The sequence below is a fragment of the Acomys minous genome (assembly GCF_964271855.1).
Source record: "Acomys minous genome assembly, chromosome: 4".
NCBI lineage: Eukaryota > Metazoa > Chordata > Mammalia > Rodentia > Muridae > Acomys > Acomys minous.
The window spans coordinates 77,003,559-77,022,423 of NC_140486.1; the positions used below are offsets into that span (position 1 = coordinate 77,003,559).

The following is an 18,865-nucleotide window of genomic DNA, read 5'->3' on the forward strand; positions in this document are numbered from 1 at the left end:
ATCTTTCTCAACCTGCTCTGGAGGTGCCATTTATTTATTTATTTATTTATTTTACATTAAAATGTGTTCAAGCCAGGTGTAGTGGCGCACGCCTTTAATCCCAGCACTTGAGAGGCAGAGGCAGGCAGGTGTGAGTTCGAGGCCAGCCTGGTCTACAAAGTGAGTCTAGGACAGCCAAGGCTACACAGAGAAACCCTGTCTTGAAAAACCAAAAAAAAAAAAAAAAAAGTGTTCAAACACATGAAATCTGTATTTGGAACTTGCATGCCTATGAATGTTTCCAATATATTCATGATGAATTCACAGGTAATTGGTAGTTGATGTGTGAACTTTGTAAATCATAGTCAGGTAAAGAATAGACCTCTTGAATCTCTGCTTTTCACTAAGGGAATTTGTTTTGTTCTTGGAAGGGCTGGAGGGTGAGGTGAAGGTCTGACCTGTGGCCCTGTGTGCCTCTGTCCATCCACAGACTGCAGAAGCAGGCAGGAGTCAGCCGCAGCAGCCTTACTTGTCAAACTAGACTGGAGCATGTAGCTTGACCGTGTGCCTTCCCTGATTTGCACTCACCTCTTAGTTTGGGGCAGAACACTGGGCACTGCAGGCCTTCCCCTCAGACCGTCCTCCTTACCTGCAAGCTGCCCACACGCAGAGAGAATGTGTGTGTTAGAGCGCAGCTGTTGCAGGAGAGAAATCCTGTGAGGAACCTCCACACTCAGCCATTTGTAGGGGTCTGTAGAAGTCTGAATGCTGCAGGAGGGCTAGCTCGCCTGCTTCATGGGTGAGGCAGGTGCTTGGAGATTTTCATCTTGCCGTGCCAAGGTTGTATGTGTGCACGCGCGCGCATTCTCCCTCGACCCAGCCTTTCACTGGAAATTGAATAGTAATTAGGCATGCAGCTTGAGCTACAGAAGAGACAGAAATCACATATATGGTGCAGTCTCTGATGTCTCCTGCAGATCCAAGGTACTGTTTCTACACACCATTAATTTCTAGGATACTGTGCTAAACATGCCATAACAAGAGGCATTATTCATTCTCTGTCTGGCAGGCAGTGCAAAGGTTGGTGGGGACAGGCTAGTTTCAGATGCTGATGTTGAAACTAAGGTCAAGGCCTTGTTCCTGCCACATGAAACCCATGTTTGTAGCTTGTCATTGGTCTGGCACTTACCACTGTGTTGGGCTGTGGTCACCCCTTTGCAGAATGAGAACAGTGATTAAAATGTTCCCAGAGAGGTGCTGAAGAGATGGCTTGGTGCTTCAGAGCGTTTGCTGCTTTTGCAGAGGGCCTGGGTGAGGGTCTCAGCATCTGTCTGACAGAGCACAACATCTGTAATTCAAGTTACAGGGGATGCAGCGCCCCCTTCTGGTGTCTACAGGCAGCAAGCACACAAGTGTGTGCAAGAGAGAGGGGGAGGGGGAGGGGCATGGAACAGCAGGTGAAGGTGCTTTCTGCCTGGCCCAACCAAGCAGAGGTTGATCCTTAGGGCCCACGTGGTAAGTTTTCTCCTGACCTACACCCACACCCACACACGCACCCCTAATGTAAAAATTTAATGTAACTTTTTTGTGTGTTGATGAGAACCTTATATGCTGTAGGAGCAAATTATTTTTGTACCTGAGGAAACACATTGTTGAGGGGTTGTTTACTCGTTTAGGTCTGGTGTAGAGGTTCTGTTTAATGAGCTGGAGATTCCGATGGAAGAGTACTCCTTTGGTAGATCCAAGATCTTCATCCGGAACCCGAGAACGGTATGTACCCTTTCCGCTCCGAACCTAAATGTCGCACGTGCAGGCTAGCTCCTGAGGTGCCACCGTCAAGGCCTATTCCTTTGTCTGTCCAAAGTGTAGACAAAACTATCAACCTTTGTCTAAGCCTGCCTCTCTGATCTGGTTCCCAGCCCCTGAAGGAGAGCCCGGCAGTGTTTGCAGCATCCGAGTTACACGGTAGCCATAGGAGTCACAGCTCCACAGGCGCACAAGAAACATGGAAGGAAACAGTTTTCAAAAATTACCAAACCCATACTCCTTAGAGCTTCTTGGAGTCTTTGTATAAACAAACAGATGCTCGTAAAGCATAGCTAATATCACGAATGATTTAGTGATGGTAGACGTTTAGAGGGCGTGGGGAATACTTAACGTTAATGAGGGGAAAGGTTGCCAGCGGATGTGCCTCTTCACAGAGCGCCTGCTTCTGACCCCCGGTGGACCCCATCGATTAGGAGAAGTTGTGCGTTCCTGGCTGACCATCCTTTCCTTGAGAGTCTGAACCCCTCCAGAGTGGCCCAGCCTCTCCGGCTTTCTGAGCATCATCCTGTCAGTTCTCAGAGCTTCCCTCTGAGCTGGGTTGCATCTGGTGGAACAGGGTCAACCCAGGCTCATCTCAACCCTCTCTGGCCTGTCATGAGTTCTGAATCACTGGATCTTTCATGAATCCAGCAAAGCGTTTTCCTCATGCACCAAGGTCTATATCTTCTACCAGTCAAGTAGCTGGCTTCCACATGCTAAGAATCCCTTTCACACACGCCGTTAGGTTTGGAGGACTTTGGCTAAGTCTGCGTATTGTTCCTTGTTAGTTGTTCCAATTAGAAGACCTAAGAAAGCAGCGGCTGGAGGACCTGGCCACACTCATTCAGAAGATTTACAGAGGATGGAAATGTCGCACACATTTCCTGCTCATGAAAAAGAGCCAAGTTGTGATCGCCGCCTGGTACAGGCGCTATGCGGTGAGTCCGTCCTCACACCCAATGCTAACTTCCCAACTCCCGATGTGCTTACCGTGTTTATGATTTTACAAAGCTAAACTTTCCCAGTGGCCTCCAGAGATGTATGTTGTTAGTATTTTTTTTTTTTTTTTAAACCAGTGCCTTGGGAAAACAAGCACACAGCTGTCAGTGTCAGAGCGTGGACTTAGTGTCCCAGACTACTTTGCACTGACCTCCAGGAAGCATGTAGCAGGAAATCTATTTATGATTTTTGTCATCGGTTTGAGGAGATGGTGTCATTTACTTTCACTGTGATGGGTCAGTTTTCTAAAATGACTGGCTGGCTGCATATACTGTGGCAGCATTGAAGATAGGTAGCTTTCAGTCCAGAGCACCAATGCTCTGTTTTAATACAATTATGGTTTGGGTTAAAGGACTGGATTTTCTCTGGTCCTCAGACAGCTGGTCCTGCTATGGAGAAGGAGTCAATAGTTAAAGTATATTTGCTTAGTTAATATTGGAACTTCATTGTAGGAATTTATCACTTGGTTGACTTGCTTTGTTGGAGGCTTGCCACCTGAAGATTTGCCTCCACCACCACTTAAATTTAGGCAGTGTTCTTGCACACGAATTATAGTGATAAGAAAGAACACACCTTATGGATATTTTTATTCTGTGCTTCTTCTCTGTAAAGTTAAAAAATGGGTTCAATTGGCAGTCAGGTCTTACTTAGTCATCTGCCCCTGAGGAAACATTTTGCCATAAAACAAAATTAAGATAAAATCTATGTTGATTTACTTCCGTGAAATGCATTTTAGCATATTTGCAAATTTGGGGAATCAGTAATGTATTTAAATGATAAAGCGTAAAGTGTACAAGGCCTTCAAGTGGGGTCCTTAATTGCCTGTTGTAATTAGAGAGATCACAGCTGCAGGCCCAATCTTAGAATGACCACACTAGAGTAGTGGGATTTGTTCTTGTCCGATGCAGCCAACTGTTGTCGCCTGCCTGGTGGGTGTGAGTTCTCCTCTGAGCACACAGCAGGGCCTCTTAACCTGCAGATTCATGACACTCTTTTCTGTTTGCCCGAGAAAGAGAGGACCAGCAAATAGCCTGTCTTCAAGAAGCACTTTTTACCATTTCTCCTTTTGAATTAATCTGTCTTGAATTCTACAAAACGCTTTGAAATGCCCACTGTCCTCTGAGCATAGCAAAGTGGACCCAGCAGCCTGGTTCCTGGCTTGATAAAGCTCACCTTTATCAAGGGAAAATAGCTATCTGTCCCGGTTAGGGTTGCTGCTGCTGTGACGGAACTCCATGACCGAAGGAAACAGCTTGACAAGGAAAGGGTTTATTTAGCACAACACTGTCACTGTCCATCTTCGTCATCTTAAGGAAGTCAGGACAGGAACTCACAACAGGACAGCCGGGAGATGAAGCAGAGGCTGCTTACTCACGTGCTCTCCACAGCTCAGCTTTTTTTGGGCAGATGTTTCGAGCCAAACTCTATACTTCCCGCCTCCCTCCATGACCTCTGACCAGCCAGATGTAGCCTAGGCCCTCAGATGTCATTAGAGAATAGGAGCCAACCTTTCACAATGAAAGGTTAGCAACCTGACTGCAGTGTTTGGGGGGATGCTGTGCGTTTTCATCAGAGCTGCCCACCCATGCCCCGACATCCACATTACCGGGAAGGCTCCCTCTTCTTGCCAGACTGTTCTAGAAGCTTCGTTGTCTTTAGGCATCAGCTCTACAGCAAGGCCAGCGGACAGGGAGCCTGTGAGCCAAAGCATAGCTGGGTGCCTTTCACGGCGTCGACTTTTGTCACAGCTTATCCTCGTGGGTGAGGATGCAGTTAGGCTCACACATTCTCCTTCTTGGGGTCGTGTTTACACTTTGCTTCAGTTGATTCAGGGCTCACTGGAAACCACCTTGAAGCAGAGTAAGAAAAACCTAAAAGTAACCTGAAGGCTAGAGGTAGGCTTGTGGCAGTAAGTTTTTTGATGAAAAATGATGCCAAGAAGAAAATACTCTCAAGAAGTTGGTGCAAAGCACTATGGGTCCTGTCGGAGTGTTCTGTTGGTGCCGGGTCGGGTGGGGGATGCTGCCGCACAGCGTAACAGCAGAGAACAGGCGTTGATAACAGTGGGCTGCATCTGCTACTGTGTGAGGAATCCTTCCTGTGGGCCGCAGGCTTACTGTAACAATTTGTGGCTGTCACCCTTTCAGTTTCCTTACATGTTGGTTTCTCAGAATAAGGATGATCAGACATCCACTGCTATGCATGAGCAGATACTCTTCTTTGACCTGGCAAGCTCTACCTTTTTAGCTGTGCAAACATGGCTGTTCACATCTCCCCTTTATCCCGCAGCAACAAAAGCGATATCAGCAGATCAAGAGTTCGGCCCTGGTGATTCAGTCTTACATCCGGGGCTGGAAGGTGAGTTTAAACAAATATGCTTTGTCTTTGTCAGAGTCGGGGTTTGTCCCGGAGGGCCGTGTCTTCAGGCTCACTCTGCAGGGGAGGCGTCCTCAGCTCCTAAACCTGTGCTGTAAACAGCCTCAGGAAAAGAGTAAATATTTTGAGGCCAAGCAGAGAATCCTGGTGACCATGTCTTGGTTGCTGCCTTCTATCATCTGCTTTAGGTTTTTGGTTTTTTTTTCAAAGCTTTGTTTTCTAAGCAGGAAGCCCCTGAAATAATAATACTGTATATACTCTTAATGTCCTCGCACCCAGAGGTTTTGAGAGAAGCGAGTGTGCTCAACGCTGTCTTACAGCCACTGCTTGAGTGCTGTGGGTCTTGGCTCCAGGTCTTCCCAATGATGCACCACAGCCACCTCATAACGACTGGAGGTGCCTGGCTGGGGCGAGGGCTGTAGTGGGAGGGGACAGGGTAGTCGCAGTTGCTGCAATGCTTCCAGATCCTTCCAGCTAAGGCTTGGTTCAAGGGCCAGTGAACTATGGGCCACCGACAGAAGTCAGCCTGTTTTGGGGCTCATACAACCTGCAAGCCAACAATAGTTAATATATTTTGAACCACTGTGAACTGAAGCACAAAAGAGTTAAAAAGCATGAGAAGTATATGAAATATGGATTTTAATATCAGTGCATGAAGATGTGGCTTTATTCACTTATTTTAGATTCTAAGTCTGGTAGCGGCGATTATGTTTACGTGCCCGCCCCCAACTCCTCAGTGATCCAGCGCGCGCACACACACACACACACACACACACACACACACACACACACTATCCTCTCCTTTTGCTGTCGTTTTCAAAGTCTTACCATCTTACTCTTTACAGAAAGTTTACTGACCCCAGGCCCCTCCAGGCCTCTTCCTGACTGCATTCCCATTAGATGCTTCAGAATGTTCTGGATTCAGAAGGGATACTTAGAGGTTGTGCTCAAGCCTACAGCTTCTCGAGAGGGTACAGCCTGGGCTATAAATCTGCTTTGACTGGCTTTAGTGTAGACCTTATCCTGATTAAGGGCTTGCCCGAGTTAATGTGGCCTGTTGCCTGCAGGCTCTTCCCTGGCAAGGTTTCTCGGCCCAGGCTAGAGACCTCCAGGGCAGGGCCCAAAGCTTACTCCCAAGCCAGGCACCCAATAAGCTTGGGCAGTTACTTGAAAGAAGACACTGGCTTGGATTAAAAACAAAAATCTCTTGATTTAAAAGGATAGCTACAGTTACCTCTATTGTTTTTAAAATTATCTGTATTACCTGTATTACCTATAGGCCCACCTAGCAATCAATTAAGACACAGACACTTGTTATATTTTAAAATGGCCTTAGTTAACCTGGGACAGGGCAGTTATCAATCCTCTAAACTACCACCCATAGTAGGGCAGGCATGGGATCCCTGCCTCAACCTGCCTCAATCCCATGCCATCTGCTTCCAATAACTTCTATCACGCTCCCTCCCATCCATAATCCCAAATACTTGCTAATGTTCTTCATCTGGGCCAGATTGTCCATCCACGCCAGCGGCCATGTGCGTCTCCCCCATCACTTTTTTTCTCTTTTTTCTTTTTTCTCATGGTAGTGTTTCTTCTTTCCTGAATTTCTCCCCCCCCAATCTCTGTCTCTCTCTCTCTCCTCTCTCTCTCTCTCTCTCTCTCTCTCTCTCTCTCTCTCTCTCTCTCTCTCTCTCTCTCTCTCTCTCTCTCTCTCTCCTAGCCCCACCTTTCTCCTTTCCCCTGCCCAGGTGGGATGGTTTTTTATTAAGCAAAAGGTGAGTCACACAAATAGCAAGCAGTAATTAGCATCAAAATACATCAGACCCTCTCCCAACATTTCCCCTTTTCTGTCTAAATAAAAAAGGCCATTTTTATATGCAGTAAGTACAATTATGAAAAATTATAAAAACCAATACTTACACACATAATTTTTAATCAAAATGTATTTGGTAACCTTGTAGAAAATATTATCTATATTATCTTGGTAAATCTAAAGTTTTGAACCTAAATCAACATCTATTAAAGCTCAAATCTATCAACCTAAAAGTATCTATCTAGGCTTAAAAGTATCTTTTTAATTTTTAAACAACTAAGCTTAATTTTAAAATTAACTATCTGGTCCTCAACCCCATCAGAAACTTGGGAAGGAATAAATTTAATTACCTGAGTAAACAGGAAGTGCAGGTTAGCAGCTTCCAAAATGAAAAAAATGGCAGAGACAGTTTACTGCCTGAACAAACACCCAAAACTCTTTATAATGTTGCAGCATCATCTTTAGCCTTTTGGCCCAGTATATCTGAAGACATATTTGTGAGGCAGGAACTATTGAGGACTTGTTTACTCTGTCTTGGCAGAGTCTGGCCGTCAACTCTGCCTGCATCTACCCTCACCCATTTTAGGCAGAACTCTGTCTGTGGGAGGAACGAGGACATTTTTGTCCAGTGGCTGTTTTGTCACACTCAAAGACATCTCCACAAGGAGGTTTTTCAATGTTCATCATCTTTTTTGAGGTAGGCAGGGTGCTGTCAGGTGTTAACTTGTCTTATTGTCAAAGAATCCTTAAAACAATAAAAATATGTTAAGTGCCGTATTCTGTTAGGTCTCTGAGGTTTTTTAAGACCTTATGTAACTATTTTACCATATCTATCTATACAATCATATCTGTTAAACTTGTATGTATATTCTTATACTTGACATGACTAGGAACAGATCAACAGTTGACTTGTATTACTTAATTATTCTAAACAGCCTACAATAGCAACCATGTATGAATTGAGTTGTATATGTACAATACCTCATATTAGAGTAGAAATATAATGTGTGAAGATAATATTAAATTTGAATTCTATTTCAGTGTATCAAAACTAAACTTATTTTGTATCGATATTCAAAATTCTATATCAATGAATTCAAATTAACCTTATTTGTGAGTAGCAATTAAGGCCTTAAATTGAGAAGTAAATTCAATAATCTACTTTTTGTCCTATCATCCCTAGATATCTATATACACCCTTTTCTTTTACTTCCTGACACCTGAGAACAGATCTGTACCTCCTGTGTGTACCAGCCTGCCTCGCTGTGGCCATATTTTACCTGCCATCTACCAGGGCAGGAGGCTGCCTTCTCGCTTGTGAGACCACGCTGCCGTGCCAGTGTCTCCAAGCACTTACTCCTGTTCTGGGCAGCTTCTCACTGGGCCATGTGTATTTGGACTCTTTTTTCTTTGGAAATGATTTTCTGGTCACTCTTAAGTTCATATATACATATGTTCATATATATGTGTGTGTTCATTCATGTGTATATATATACATTTCATATATGTATGTTTATATATATACATAAGTGTGTTTTCATATGTGTGTTCATATATATATACGTTCATATATATGTCTGTTCATATATACACATACACACACACACACACACACACACATACACACATATATATATATCTGGGGTGATTTCTCTGCCATAGGCTCGAAAAATCCTGCGGGAGCTGAAGCATCAGAAACGCTGTAAGGAGGCAGCCACCACCATCGCAGCGTACTGGCATGGCACCCAGGTAGGCCAGAGGCCCTCAGGAGGGTGGGTGGGTTGGGAGCAAAGGTGGAGCCAAAAACCCTTAGACTCAGGGGCAGAAAATGACTCACTGGCTTGAGCTACTTAGCACGCATTCTCCTCTTGCTCTTTGCAGCGTTTTGGTGTGTGTGGGTGGTGGCACATGCTTTTGTGGTGGTGGCTGGTGTCTCCGTTTCTGTCTCTGGTGTGAGAAGCAGCAGCAACCCTTTCCTGCCTTAACCCTTTCTGTAACTCCTTTTCAAACGCACCACAGGCGCGAAGGGAGCTGAGACGGCTGAAGGAGGAGGCTAGGAATAAACATGCTATTGCAGTTATTTGGGCTTACTGGCTTGGATCAAAGGTACTTGATGCACACGTCCCATCACCGTGTCGGGAGTCCTGCAGTAGTCAACCCTGACCTCTAGCCTAGCACGGAGACTGGCTGCAGGTTGTAGTGGCTCACCTCAGTGCATGACCTAGCTGCCAAAGTAATAAAGCTGGGGATGCTAGGCAGTGGAGTGCCTTGGAAGCTTTGGCAAGTAGACAAAAACAAAACAAAACAAAACAAAAAAAACTAACCTCACTGATAAGGCTTCAGCATAGTCCTTCCTTTAAAAAGAAATCCTCTTAGTTAACTTGCATGTTTAGTGCTCACTGTCTCACACTGTTGAGTGCTGGCCGGTTTTAGGGAGGGGGGGGGACATGTGGAGAATGTTTCAGATTGGCGGTTAAGTCAGTTTGTACAGTCTGTTAACAAAATAATGCCAGTAACGCATGCTTTCAAAGAGTTAACCCTTGAATGACATTGCGTTTCGGGCTGAGCGTGGCACCTATCGGTTACTGTGAGTCAACAGTGTCACGTGTGCAGGGAAGGATGGTATGGGATCTCACAGACCATCCTGCGAAGCTACCCATCCTTGCCAGGGAAGAATCCCAGGAATTTCAGCATTGCTGTTTGTGTTCAGGAACAAAGGCATCTGGGAACTCACTAATCCCAGAGTCCCAGGGCCATGAGCGGTTTGTGTAACCCAAGGGACAAGAGTTTTAGCTGTTTTCCTGACCTAGAAAACGTTTGCTTAAAATACGTATTCCAGTTAGAAACACAAAACTCTACAGAGTCCTGCGTTTTCACTAAAGTCTACCTTGTCAGCATCATAGGCCCATCATGTGAGAAAAATAAGATGCCAAACATAAAAAGTTTCCCAAATACTGACCAAAGTGGCTAATTTATGTTTTTTTTCTAAAAGCCTATAAAAAGCCAGCCTCGTCCCTTAGCCAGGGAAGGGAAGTGTCCCAGCCGACATGTGGGCCCTGAGCTTATCCCCCAGTCTCAGTGGAGTGTCCCGAATATGAGTGCCTGTCTCTGCCTTGGCAAACAGCATGCCTAAGACTGATTTTTGCCCCCAGAATCATCTTTGCAACCTGTCAGCTTTTTTGCCCGGTTTTAATTTTTAGTGTGTTATACTATTTGGGATCCTTGTCAAAATGTGCTTGTTTTGGCAGTGTGCAGGACTGATCCCAGGAAGGTAGCAAAGCACTCTGGCCCCGTGCTGGGGCTGCCGCCAGTGCAGTTTGGTTTATACGCTGCATCTAACCTGGGCTGGAAGGACTTCCGAGGGTGACCTTTGTTTGCACTTCACGTGCACAGGCTTTTCCTCTTTGCGGTTTTCCCAAACAGTTGTTGGCACAAACGTCTTTTTAATTCATCCAAATGTGAATGCATTTGCAAATCCAAATGCAAAGCAAAGTGTAGCCAGGCTATTCCTTGAGGGCTTTGAGGGAATGTAGAGAAAGGGCTGCTAGAGGCAGTGGGGGCAAGGGAGAGAGGAGGGGAGTGCGGGTGAGCGGGACCTGCTCCCACTTGCCCGGAGTGATTCTCCCTGCCGCGCAGGCCACTGTGGCCCTCCACACCGAATCCTTGGGTTGAATCGAGCGTCCACTGTTCCTTTTTGCCGTTGGTCTGCGATCCTGCTCCAATATTGGCTGTCCTGTTTGGTGGGGGGGTGTCTTTTTTTCTGGTCATTTGTGCTGCCTGCATTGGGCTGTCTCTCTTATTTACTATCTAAAACATTCTAGGCTCGAAGGGAGTTGAAACGCTTGAAGGAGGAGGCTAGGCGTAAGCATGCAGTTGCTGTCATTTGGGCTTACTGGCTTGGACTAAAGGTACTTTCTCCATCACTCCTCCTGCCCTGGGTGAACACAAAGCCTCGCACCTACTAACCTGAGAAAACTGGCGGCGCCTGCTGCTGTCTGCAGTCTTATGAGATGTCAGCTTGACTAATTTCCTTTCTTGTTAAGAAAAAACAAAACAACAACCCACACACTGATTTTCTCATTTTAATGTGATTTTAATTTCTTTAGATAATGAGTGTGATGCAGTCTATTTTACCCAAGACATGTTGTTTTCTGCGTTTTATTTTATCTTTTTATGGGCTCTTAAATCATAAGACAGAGTGCAGGCCCTGAATTGGAAGCTGATCTTCAGTCCTCGGTGGCCTACGTGGGAGTTTGCAGGCTTTGTCTGCCTGTGCTGTCCCACTAAGGGCTGGGGTGGAGCTTTCTTCTACGTGACAGGGACTCAGCAGAGATCAGAGGGAGTGAGGTGAGGGAGATCCTGAAGTTTAGAGAGCTGGGAACGCCAAAGCACTCGGTGCAGGAAGGAAAGGTGTGCACGAGTCAATGAGGATAGTTTATTCTGAGCACTGAAGACTCTCAGGCAGTATAAGGATTTGGTTTTCCTGTTGAGTAATTAACCAGCATCCTGAGAACCCACATCGCCTTTGGGGGTGACCAGTGTCCCCCTAGTATTCTGCTTTAGCCCAGTAACGTTAACACTTGCTCTACATATTTGACAATGAGCTGAGAAGTTATGGATCCTGCAGCTCAACAGCTTTCAGAAAGATCCCGGAATATTGTTTCTGAATGATCTCCATTTCCCCTGGAAGTTCCCCCTGCAATCATTTAGTTAATTATCCCTTTTGATTATTCCGAGTATTCATAAGGTAATTAAGGAGTAACTTCAATATGCATTTAACAGATGTTCTATTTGACAAATTCTGAATAAGCTCTTTACACGCTCTTTTTGGAAGCCAAGCGAAACTAAACATTTCCCATTTTATTGGTGTCTGAATTTGCATCATAATTTTTTAAAAGCGGAAGGAAAGAGGCGGAATCGAATCCAGATTTTTACTCCCCATAACTGACTTTATCAGTCGTATCTTCAGTCTTCTGGATTTCACTGCATACACTTTCAAGCTGTTTGTGCACTGGAGGTGTGCAGTAGCAGGCGAGCGCGTACATCCTGCTAGCAGGTGGATGCTATTTCTGCAGAATTCACTGGGCTCGCTCTGACTATAACTCACCCCCTCAGTTTCTAATGAGACAGAAGCATCTCATTATGGTTCCATTATTACTGTTATGAAAGAAGATCAAACTTTGGAAGTTTAAGATTGGAATAACTTTGCCCCTTTTGTCATTAAAAACAAGCTATATGTTTATGTGAGCAATACTTTTGTCCCTCAAAATGATTTGACTTGCCTGTGTAAATAAATGCAAAGTATGCTGGACCCTTTCCTGGTGCTCAAGAAGGTCCCGTTTTGAGAAGAGTGTGATGAAGAGTCAGATTTTAAGGTAGCGATTTTTGGAGAGCAGCCATTTGACCTGTGGGGTGTCGGAAGACATGTTCAGCGAGCTCAGATACAGTGAGATTCGGCCGCATGAGCACCGTGCCTTTGGGATGTGCTGCCAGGCAACAGGCCTCTGCTTAACTTGCCTGCCGTCTCCTCTGTGCCCTTTGACCCTTATAAGCTGGAGCTCTGAAATGCTTATAAAGCTAACAATCCTGTGGCTGAAAGGGAAATGGCAGCTAGACCATGGGTAAAAGGAAGCCTTGCCTATGTATAGTTCATGTCAAAATGTGAACTTGAGGCTTTCTCTGTTGTACACAACAATGTGTAGAATGGTCTGGGCTCAAACGCCTGGAGGACAGACAGGTAGCAGAGAGGAGGAAGCAGCAGCAGGCTGGTTAGGAGCGTTCAGATGTGTGCAGTCTGAGGATCTCTTCATTGGAGGATGCTGGGGCTCACCATCCCACAGAAGTGAGGACCACTAAGACTAGAGCTCAGAAAATTTTAAGAGATTCCTGCGGTCTAAATGCTTATGTGACATTCTGAATTAAAAAGCCTATGTATAATAAAATGTTGATCTGCACGCTGAATTTGGCTCGTAGGTTTCTGTTTCACAACTCCCATTGCACAGGCGTTTTACGCATATATGTTTAGGTCTAGAAAAATGGGAAGCAAGAGGAAAAGACACAGAACCTCAAGGTACACAGATAGGCTGGTGTTTTGCTGATTTCCAACTCCCATTCATAAGTAGATGATAATTAAAAAAAAAAGCCCGCCTTGAAAAGAAAACACCAAAACAACATACAATGACAGGATGTCTTAAGTGTTATGGTGATAAATATAAAGTTTGTGGTCAAATGGAAGATAATGACAGCCTAAAGGCTTCTAATTTCTCACGTTTAGCTTTTTTATGTCTGTTGTCCACTAGCAAAGTCTTGCGTTTTTATGCAGGGGTTTTGGAAATCTCAATCTAATCCCTCAGATAACCTGCAACAAACACATCTGAAGGAGAAACTACCCGATATAATATTTTTTATGAAATGTGCTCTAACTTGTGAGGAGCTTGCAGCTATTCCTGTAGAAGGCTTTATGCCAAATCATCAAGCTGTATCGAACCCATAGGACTGACAATACCACTCAGTTGCTGTTTTCTTTGATGTAATTGCCACTGCCTGAGTGTGCATCTGTCAGTTTTCTCAATCCAGAAAGGACATTTGCAAATATGCATGTTCCATATACTTTTACTGTGTAAAGAGATATGATGTCATTATGAGCACCTGCCAGCCTTGTTCTAACCCCGTCTGCTTCCTCCTAAAGGTACGCAGGGAATACAGGAAATTCTTCAGAGCAAATGCTGGAAAGAAAATCTATGAGTTTACACTTCAAAGAATTGTAAGTTGACACTATGTGCATGGCTAATTAGCATTATTAGATCAACTGCTTAATAGGACCAACTCAATAAAATATGACTTTTAACAACCCACATAAATCACAGCTATAAAAGAACTGTAATAGCCTTTTGTGTCTTCCCCAAGTTCAAACAGAACTGTGTCAGAACTCTTAGGAGTCTGTGATTGATATAATGGATAAAATGCTTATTTTATTTGGCATAGAAACTGGGGAGGTGGGGGCTGGAGAGATGGCTCAGTGGTTAAGAGCACTCACTACTATTCCTGAGTTCAATTCCTGGAACCCACATGGCAGATCACAACTGTCTGTAACTACAGTTCCAAAGGATGCAACACCCTCTCACAGACATACATGCAGGCAATAAATTATTTTTTAAAAAAGAAAGAAAGAAAGAAAAGAAAACTGGAGAGGTGAAGTGAAGAAAACCAGGTTCTTGCCCTGCTAAATTGTGATGGTGTCTGTCTCGAGGGCAAGATTGCAGATAGGGGTGAGGCTGGATTCTGGAGTTGCCCTGCTTGAGGTGCCTTGCGGTGAAGCTGTAAAGGCTGGGCCAGCCACTACTTCTGCTTATCTATAACGTGAGTCAGTGACTTCTGTGGTCCTTTTTGGTCATGTGAAGCTTTTCCACGATAAAGCTTTTCCAGTGCCAGGCTCATGGAAGTGGGGCTGATCCCTTGACACATGATGGACTTGTGTCCCAGGACACCACATCATAATAATTTAAGAGGATCTTATGCCAAGAGTGCATTTACCACACCTAAACTACCAAGCACCACCACTTAGCAGCATGGTCCATGTAGAAAGCCTGATAGTGTGGCTGGCTGAGCCGTGCACTCCCTTGCCCCGCACCCACTGGTCCACCCAGACATCAGAGTGCCAAGTGGGATTTCTATTGAGAACACATTGCACTTGCTCCATCATAAAGCAAGAAATTCCTTAGTTGAGCCATCCCAAGTTAGGGACCATTTTTGTTCTGCAGTATAGCTTGTCCAGGACTTTCTACAACAATGAATATGTCCTATAGTGCTGGAGAATGGCCACAAGCCACATGTCATTGTACAGCACATGGACTGAGGGACTTGTTGCTTAATTAATTTTAGTTCCATAAAACGGAAGCGTAAGTAGCTACATCCTGTCAGTGGCTCCCTGTTGAACAGAACAGCTCTTCTGTGGTGTTGGTGTTGGTCCGTGTGGGAGGGAAAATTGTGTCTGTAAGTCATCTTCTCTGATAACTGTTTGGTGGCTTAAATAAATAGTATTATCAAATGAGATATATAATTTTACAGACTAAAACTTATCAGTTCTGTTAAAGACTGGTCTGGCTGATGGTGGAGCATGCATCACAACTATCTTTCCGGTGTATTTTCCTCATCTAGTATTTTCTGTCAACCCCAACACAGGTGCAGAAATACTTCTTGGATATGAAAAATAAAATGCCTTCCTTATCACCAATAGACAAAAATTGGCCATCAAGACCTTACTTGTTCTTGGATTCGACTCACAAGGAGCTTAAAAGGATCTTCCACTTGTGGAGGGTAAAATACACTTTCTCCCGAGGTCATTCCTGTTTTGAGTGTTTGAAGGCCACTAATGGAAAATCAAATCTTAACGCATCTATCACTTTGGCGAGGATTGCCTATAGACCCTGACACGATGAAGCCTCCTGCTGTGCTTGGCGTCTGTGAGGAATCCTGCACGAGCTGAGGCAGCTGTGCCAGATGCTCTGGGTGTGGGGAGGAGGAGACCGTGGTGGCACTTACTTTTCTCTTAGCTTCTAGGTGGTACAGATAATTGGGTTTTTTGTGTGTGTTTTCCTCTTTCTATGAAGGAATTCTGCAGGAGATAGAAATCATTCTTTTTGAAGTTCTGGAGACAAGGTAGTTAAATCCACTAATTAGTATGTGTTTACTTTACCAGATTTTTAAAAAAAGAGATGGGATCTACTTTTTTTTTTAATCTTAACTTCATGTGCACTGGTATTTTGCCTGCGTGTCTCTGTGAGAGTGTCAGATCTTGGAGTTATTGACAGTTGTGAGCTGTCATGTGGATACTAGGATCTGAACCCAGGTCACCTGGAAGAGCAGTCAGTGCCCCTAACTGCTGAGCCATCTTTCCAGCCCCTACTTTGCCAGATGTATGAAATGCAGCTAGCGATCCACATGTGAACGTACACAGACCAGGCTAGCAAGTGAGCATTGCAGTCCCTCGGGGACAAAGTGTCCTCTGTCCTCAACTAAGGGATGCTGAAACTCTTATCTTATCTTGCCTTATATGTTAATAATCTCATGTTCTTACGGGAACAGAGCTCTGGGGCATGTGGACCTGAGTGGCCGGGGATCTGGGTTACAGGTGGGTGAGACACCACTGCTGACCTCCCCTTGCTGAGGAGATGTGAGCACTGGCGCTGCCTCTTCTTGTGGCAAGGCTTTCCTTGAATAGCTTGGTTGTTATGTGGAATATTGAATGTATGTGATTAGACATTATAAATCATTATTAGACAGCCTTGCGGATATGACCAGTTTACCAGTGGCTGTCCATTCCAGGCAGTTCTCTCCTTGGTCACATGGAATGGTGACATGATTGCTAATTAGTATGACTCATGGATTCCAAGTTCTGTTCTGTAACAAAGTTAACAGCCCCTCAATTCCTCATCTTCCCCTTCGCGTCTGACAATGGAAACCATTCGCAAACGGAAGAGCAGGAGTCACTACTGCTGCGCTCAGCTCTGCTCTGCCTCTGCTCACCCTTTCTTCCTGTGGGTGGAAGCTGGGGGGGCGGAGCCTGTTCACAACCTAGAGTAATCTCAGTGGAGGCACCAGTCCCACCTGGAGTTCAGTGCCTTGAAAAACATGTACCTGCTCCTCAGCCAGCAGCGTCCCCCTGCACTTTATCCTCAGAGTCAGAACTGGGGTTCCCAGTTGCCCAGGCACAGTGTGGAGGGATGTGGGGGGGGCAGGGCAGCGGGGTGGGGGAGGGGGGTGGTATTAGGCATTGGTTGTCAGACTGGCATAGTATGATTATGGACCATGAAATCAGTTGAGTAGAGGACTACCATCATATGCCTGGGCTTGTTTGTTTTTGAGGCAGGTTCTTACTCAAGCTGACTCCAAATGTGGTGTGTGGCCCAGGCAGGCCTTGGATTCTTACCGTTGCTGCCTTAGCCTCCCAAGTGCTGAGCTTAGAGTGTCTCCAGACATGTCTAGCTACTACCCGCATTTTAAGATGAAAAACAGTAGAATTTCAAATTAAGAGCACACTGTTGCTTGGGATTGCCATACTGTGCCATACACTGTGGTTTCTTGTGAGTTCGTATTCAAGTGCGACAGCCTCAGGCATGGAGATCCTTAGGGATTTGCACTGAGGCAAGATGACTCTAGACTCCCTGGGCACAGGCCACTTAGGCCCTGTTAATTTCGAAGAGTCATCCCAAATTCTTCAACACACATGGCTCGTAACATTTTTAAGACCAACTTTTTGAAACCAAAATGGGTTTGACTCTTGTCAATGAATGTAGTGTGCATTTGCACCGTTACTCTTAGTTTACCATGCAAGTGAGAAATTGCCCGGGTGTGCACGCCTTTATTCCCAGCACTTGGGAGGCAGAGGCAGGCAGGTCTCCGTAAGTTCACGGCCAGCCATGGTGAGTTGCAGAACAGCCAGGGCTCTACAGAGAGACCCTTCCCTTCCCGGCCCCCCCCACCCCCCAAAAATGAGAATTTATTTATGTAAGTGGTTTATTTCCATGTGTGTGTGTGTATGTTTTCCTTATATCTCACAGTGTAAAAAATACAGGGACCAATTCACAGACCAGCGGAAACTTGTTTATGAAGAGAAACTGGAAGCCAGTGAACTCTTCAAAGACAAGAAGGCTTTATATCCCTCCAGGTACGTGTGGTGGCACTTACTTGGAAGTGCCAGTGTTCTGTTGACTCTACTTCTGAAATACGCCGTTACATCTTTTTTAATGGCGTTTAATGTCAGTAAGTAGGTGAGTGATAATTAACTTCATGAATGACCTCAGAAGCCATTGGATGTGAGTGCACCGGGGACTGGGCAGCAGCTTCCGTGGAATGTGTAAGGATTGCTGCCAATGGCTTTGCGCTATTGACCTTAGCAATAGGAACATTGTTTGGTCTGTTAGGATGAGCTGTCATTGTATGATGCTGTTTTTGCACTGAACTGTAATTGCTTTTGGGATCTTCCCGCCAACATTCAAGTCAGGTCAGTGCCCAGGCCGACAGTTCTTGCTTGTTACATAATCACGGGCCCATGGTGCCCTTTGGCTGCTAAATGGCTAGTTGTAACCTCAGTGGCCTGTACAAAAGTTCAGTTCCTTTCTTGTGGACACCACGTACACAGGAAAAGAATAAACACATTACAAAGTCAGCAAGTCCAGTCCTTGACAAAGGACTTGGTGCATGGCAGTGCTACCGTGCATCGTGCACCCATCGGTCCTCCACATCCCTGTCTCATCTGGTCTTTACAAACAAGTAGGTTATGTAGAGATTCCAAACCAGAATCTCTAGTGACTTGTAGCTTTGCCTAAAGAAAGATCTAGAAATAAAGATCTGTTAGATGCCAAGTAGTTCTGTATATTTCATGTACCTATATTATTTCTATCTGTATACACACATTTGAAAACTCTACTTTTAAAGGGATTAACTGAGCATAGTTGCCAGGCCCTGTAAGTTTTAGTATTTTGAATTGCACTGTTTCTTCCATTAGCTTTTTGGATACGTAAGTGGAAAACAGTGAGTAAATTCAAAATGAACTAACGTGCCTACTATGTGCAGACTAAACCAACAGGAAATCAGTGTGCATTCCTTAGCAACTTATTTTAGCCTTCCTTTTCTTTTCTTTTTCCTAGACAGGGTTTCTCTGTGTAGCCCTGGCTGTCCTGGACTCGCTTTGAAAACCAGACTGGCCTTGAGCTCACAGAGATCCACCTGCCTTTGCCTCCCTGAGTGCTGGGATTAAAGGAGTGCACCACCACTGCCCTGCTTATCCTTTTCTTTATACATCCTTAAATTAAGCAGTAAACTTCTTCAACACTTCCCATAGAAGTCCTGGGTGTGGGGCGGGGGAAGGATGGGCAGGGGTGTAGAATATAT

At 45.0% G+C, this 18,865-nt stretch overlaps 1 protein-coding gene across 3 annotated transcripts in view; it reads left to right on the forward strand.

The window, feature by feature from the left end:
- The window catches only part of MYO1B (myosin IB), a 173,529-nt gene that overhangs the window by 146,133 nt on the left and 8,531 nt on the right, over window positions 1-18,865 (forward strand). Inside the window, exons 19-27 of one of the 3 annotated variants that reach the window (XM_084778430.1) lie at window positions 1,656-1,749; window positions 2,574-2,723; window positions 5,074-5,142; window positions 8,636-8,722; window positions 8,993-9,079; window positions 10,795-10,881; window positions 13,662-13,736; window positions 15,155-15,289; window positions 17,533-17,639. In XM_084778430.1, the coding sequence (XP_084634556.1) occupies window positions 1,656-1,749; window positions 2,574-2,723; window positions 5,074-5,142; window positions 8,636-8,722; window positions 8,993-9,079; window positions 10,795-10,881; window positions 13,662-13,736; window positions 15,155-15,289; window positions 17,533-17,639 (891 nt within the window). The remainder of the gene's footprint in view (window positions 1-1,655; window positions 1,750-2,573; window positions 2,724-5,073; window positions 5,143-8,635; window positions 8,723-8,992; window positions 9,080-10,794; window positions 10,882-13,661; window positions 13,737-15,154; window positions 15,290-17,532; window positions 17,640-18,865) is intronic. The other 2 variants (XM_084778431.1, XM_084778429.1) reach the window with 2 other exon arrangements.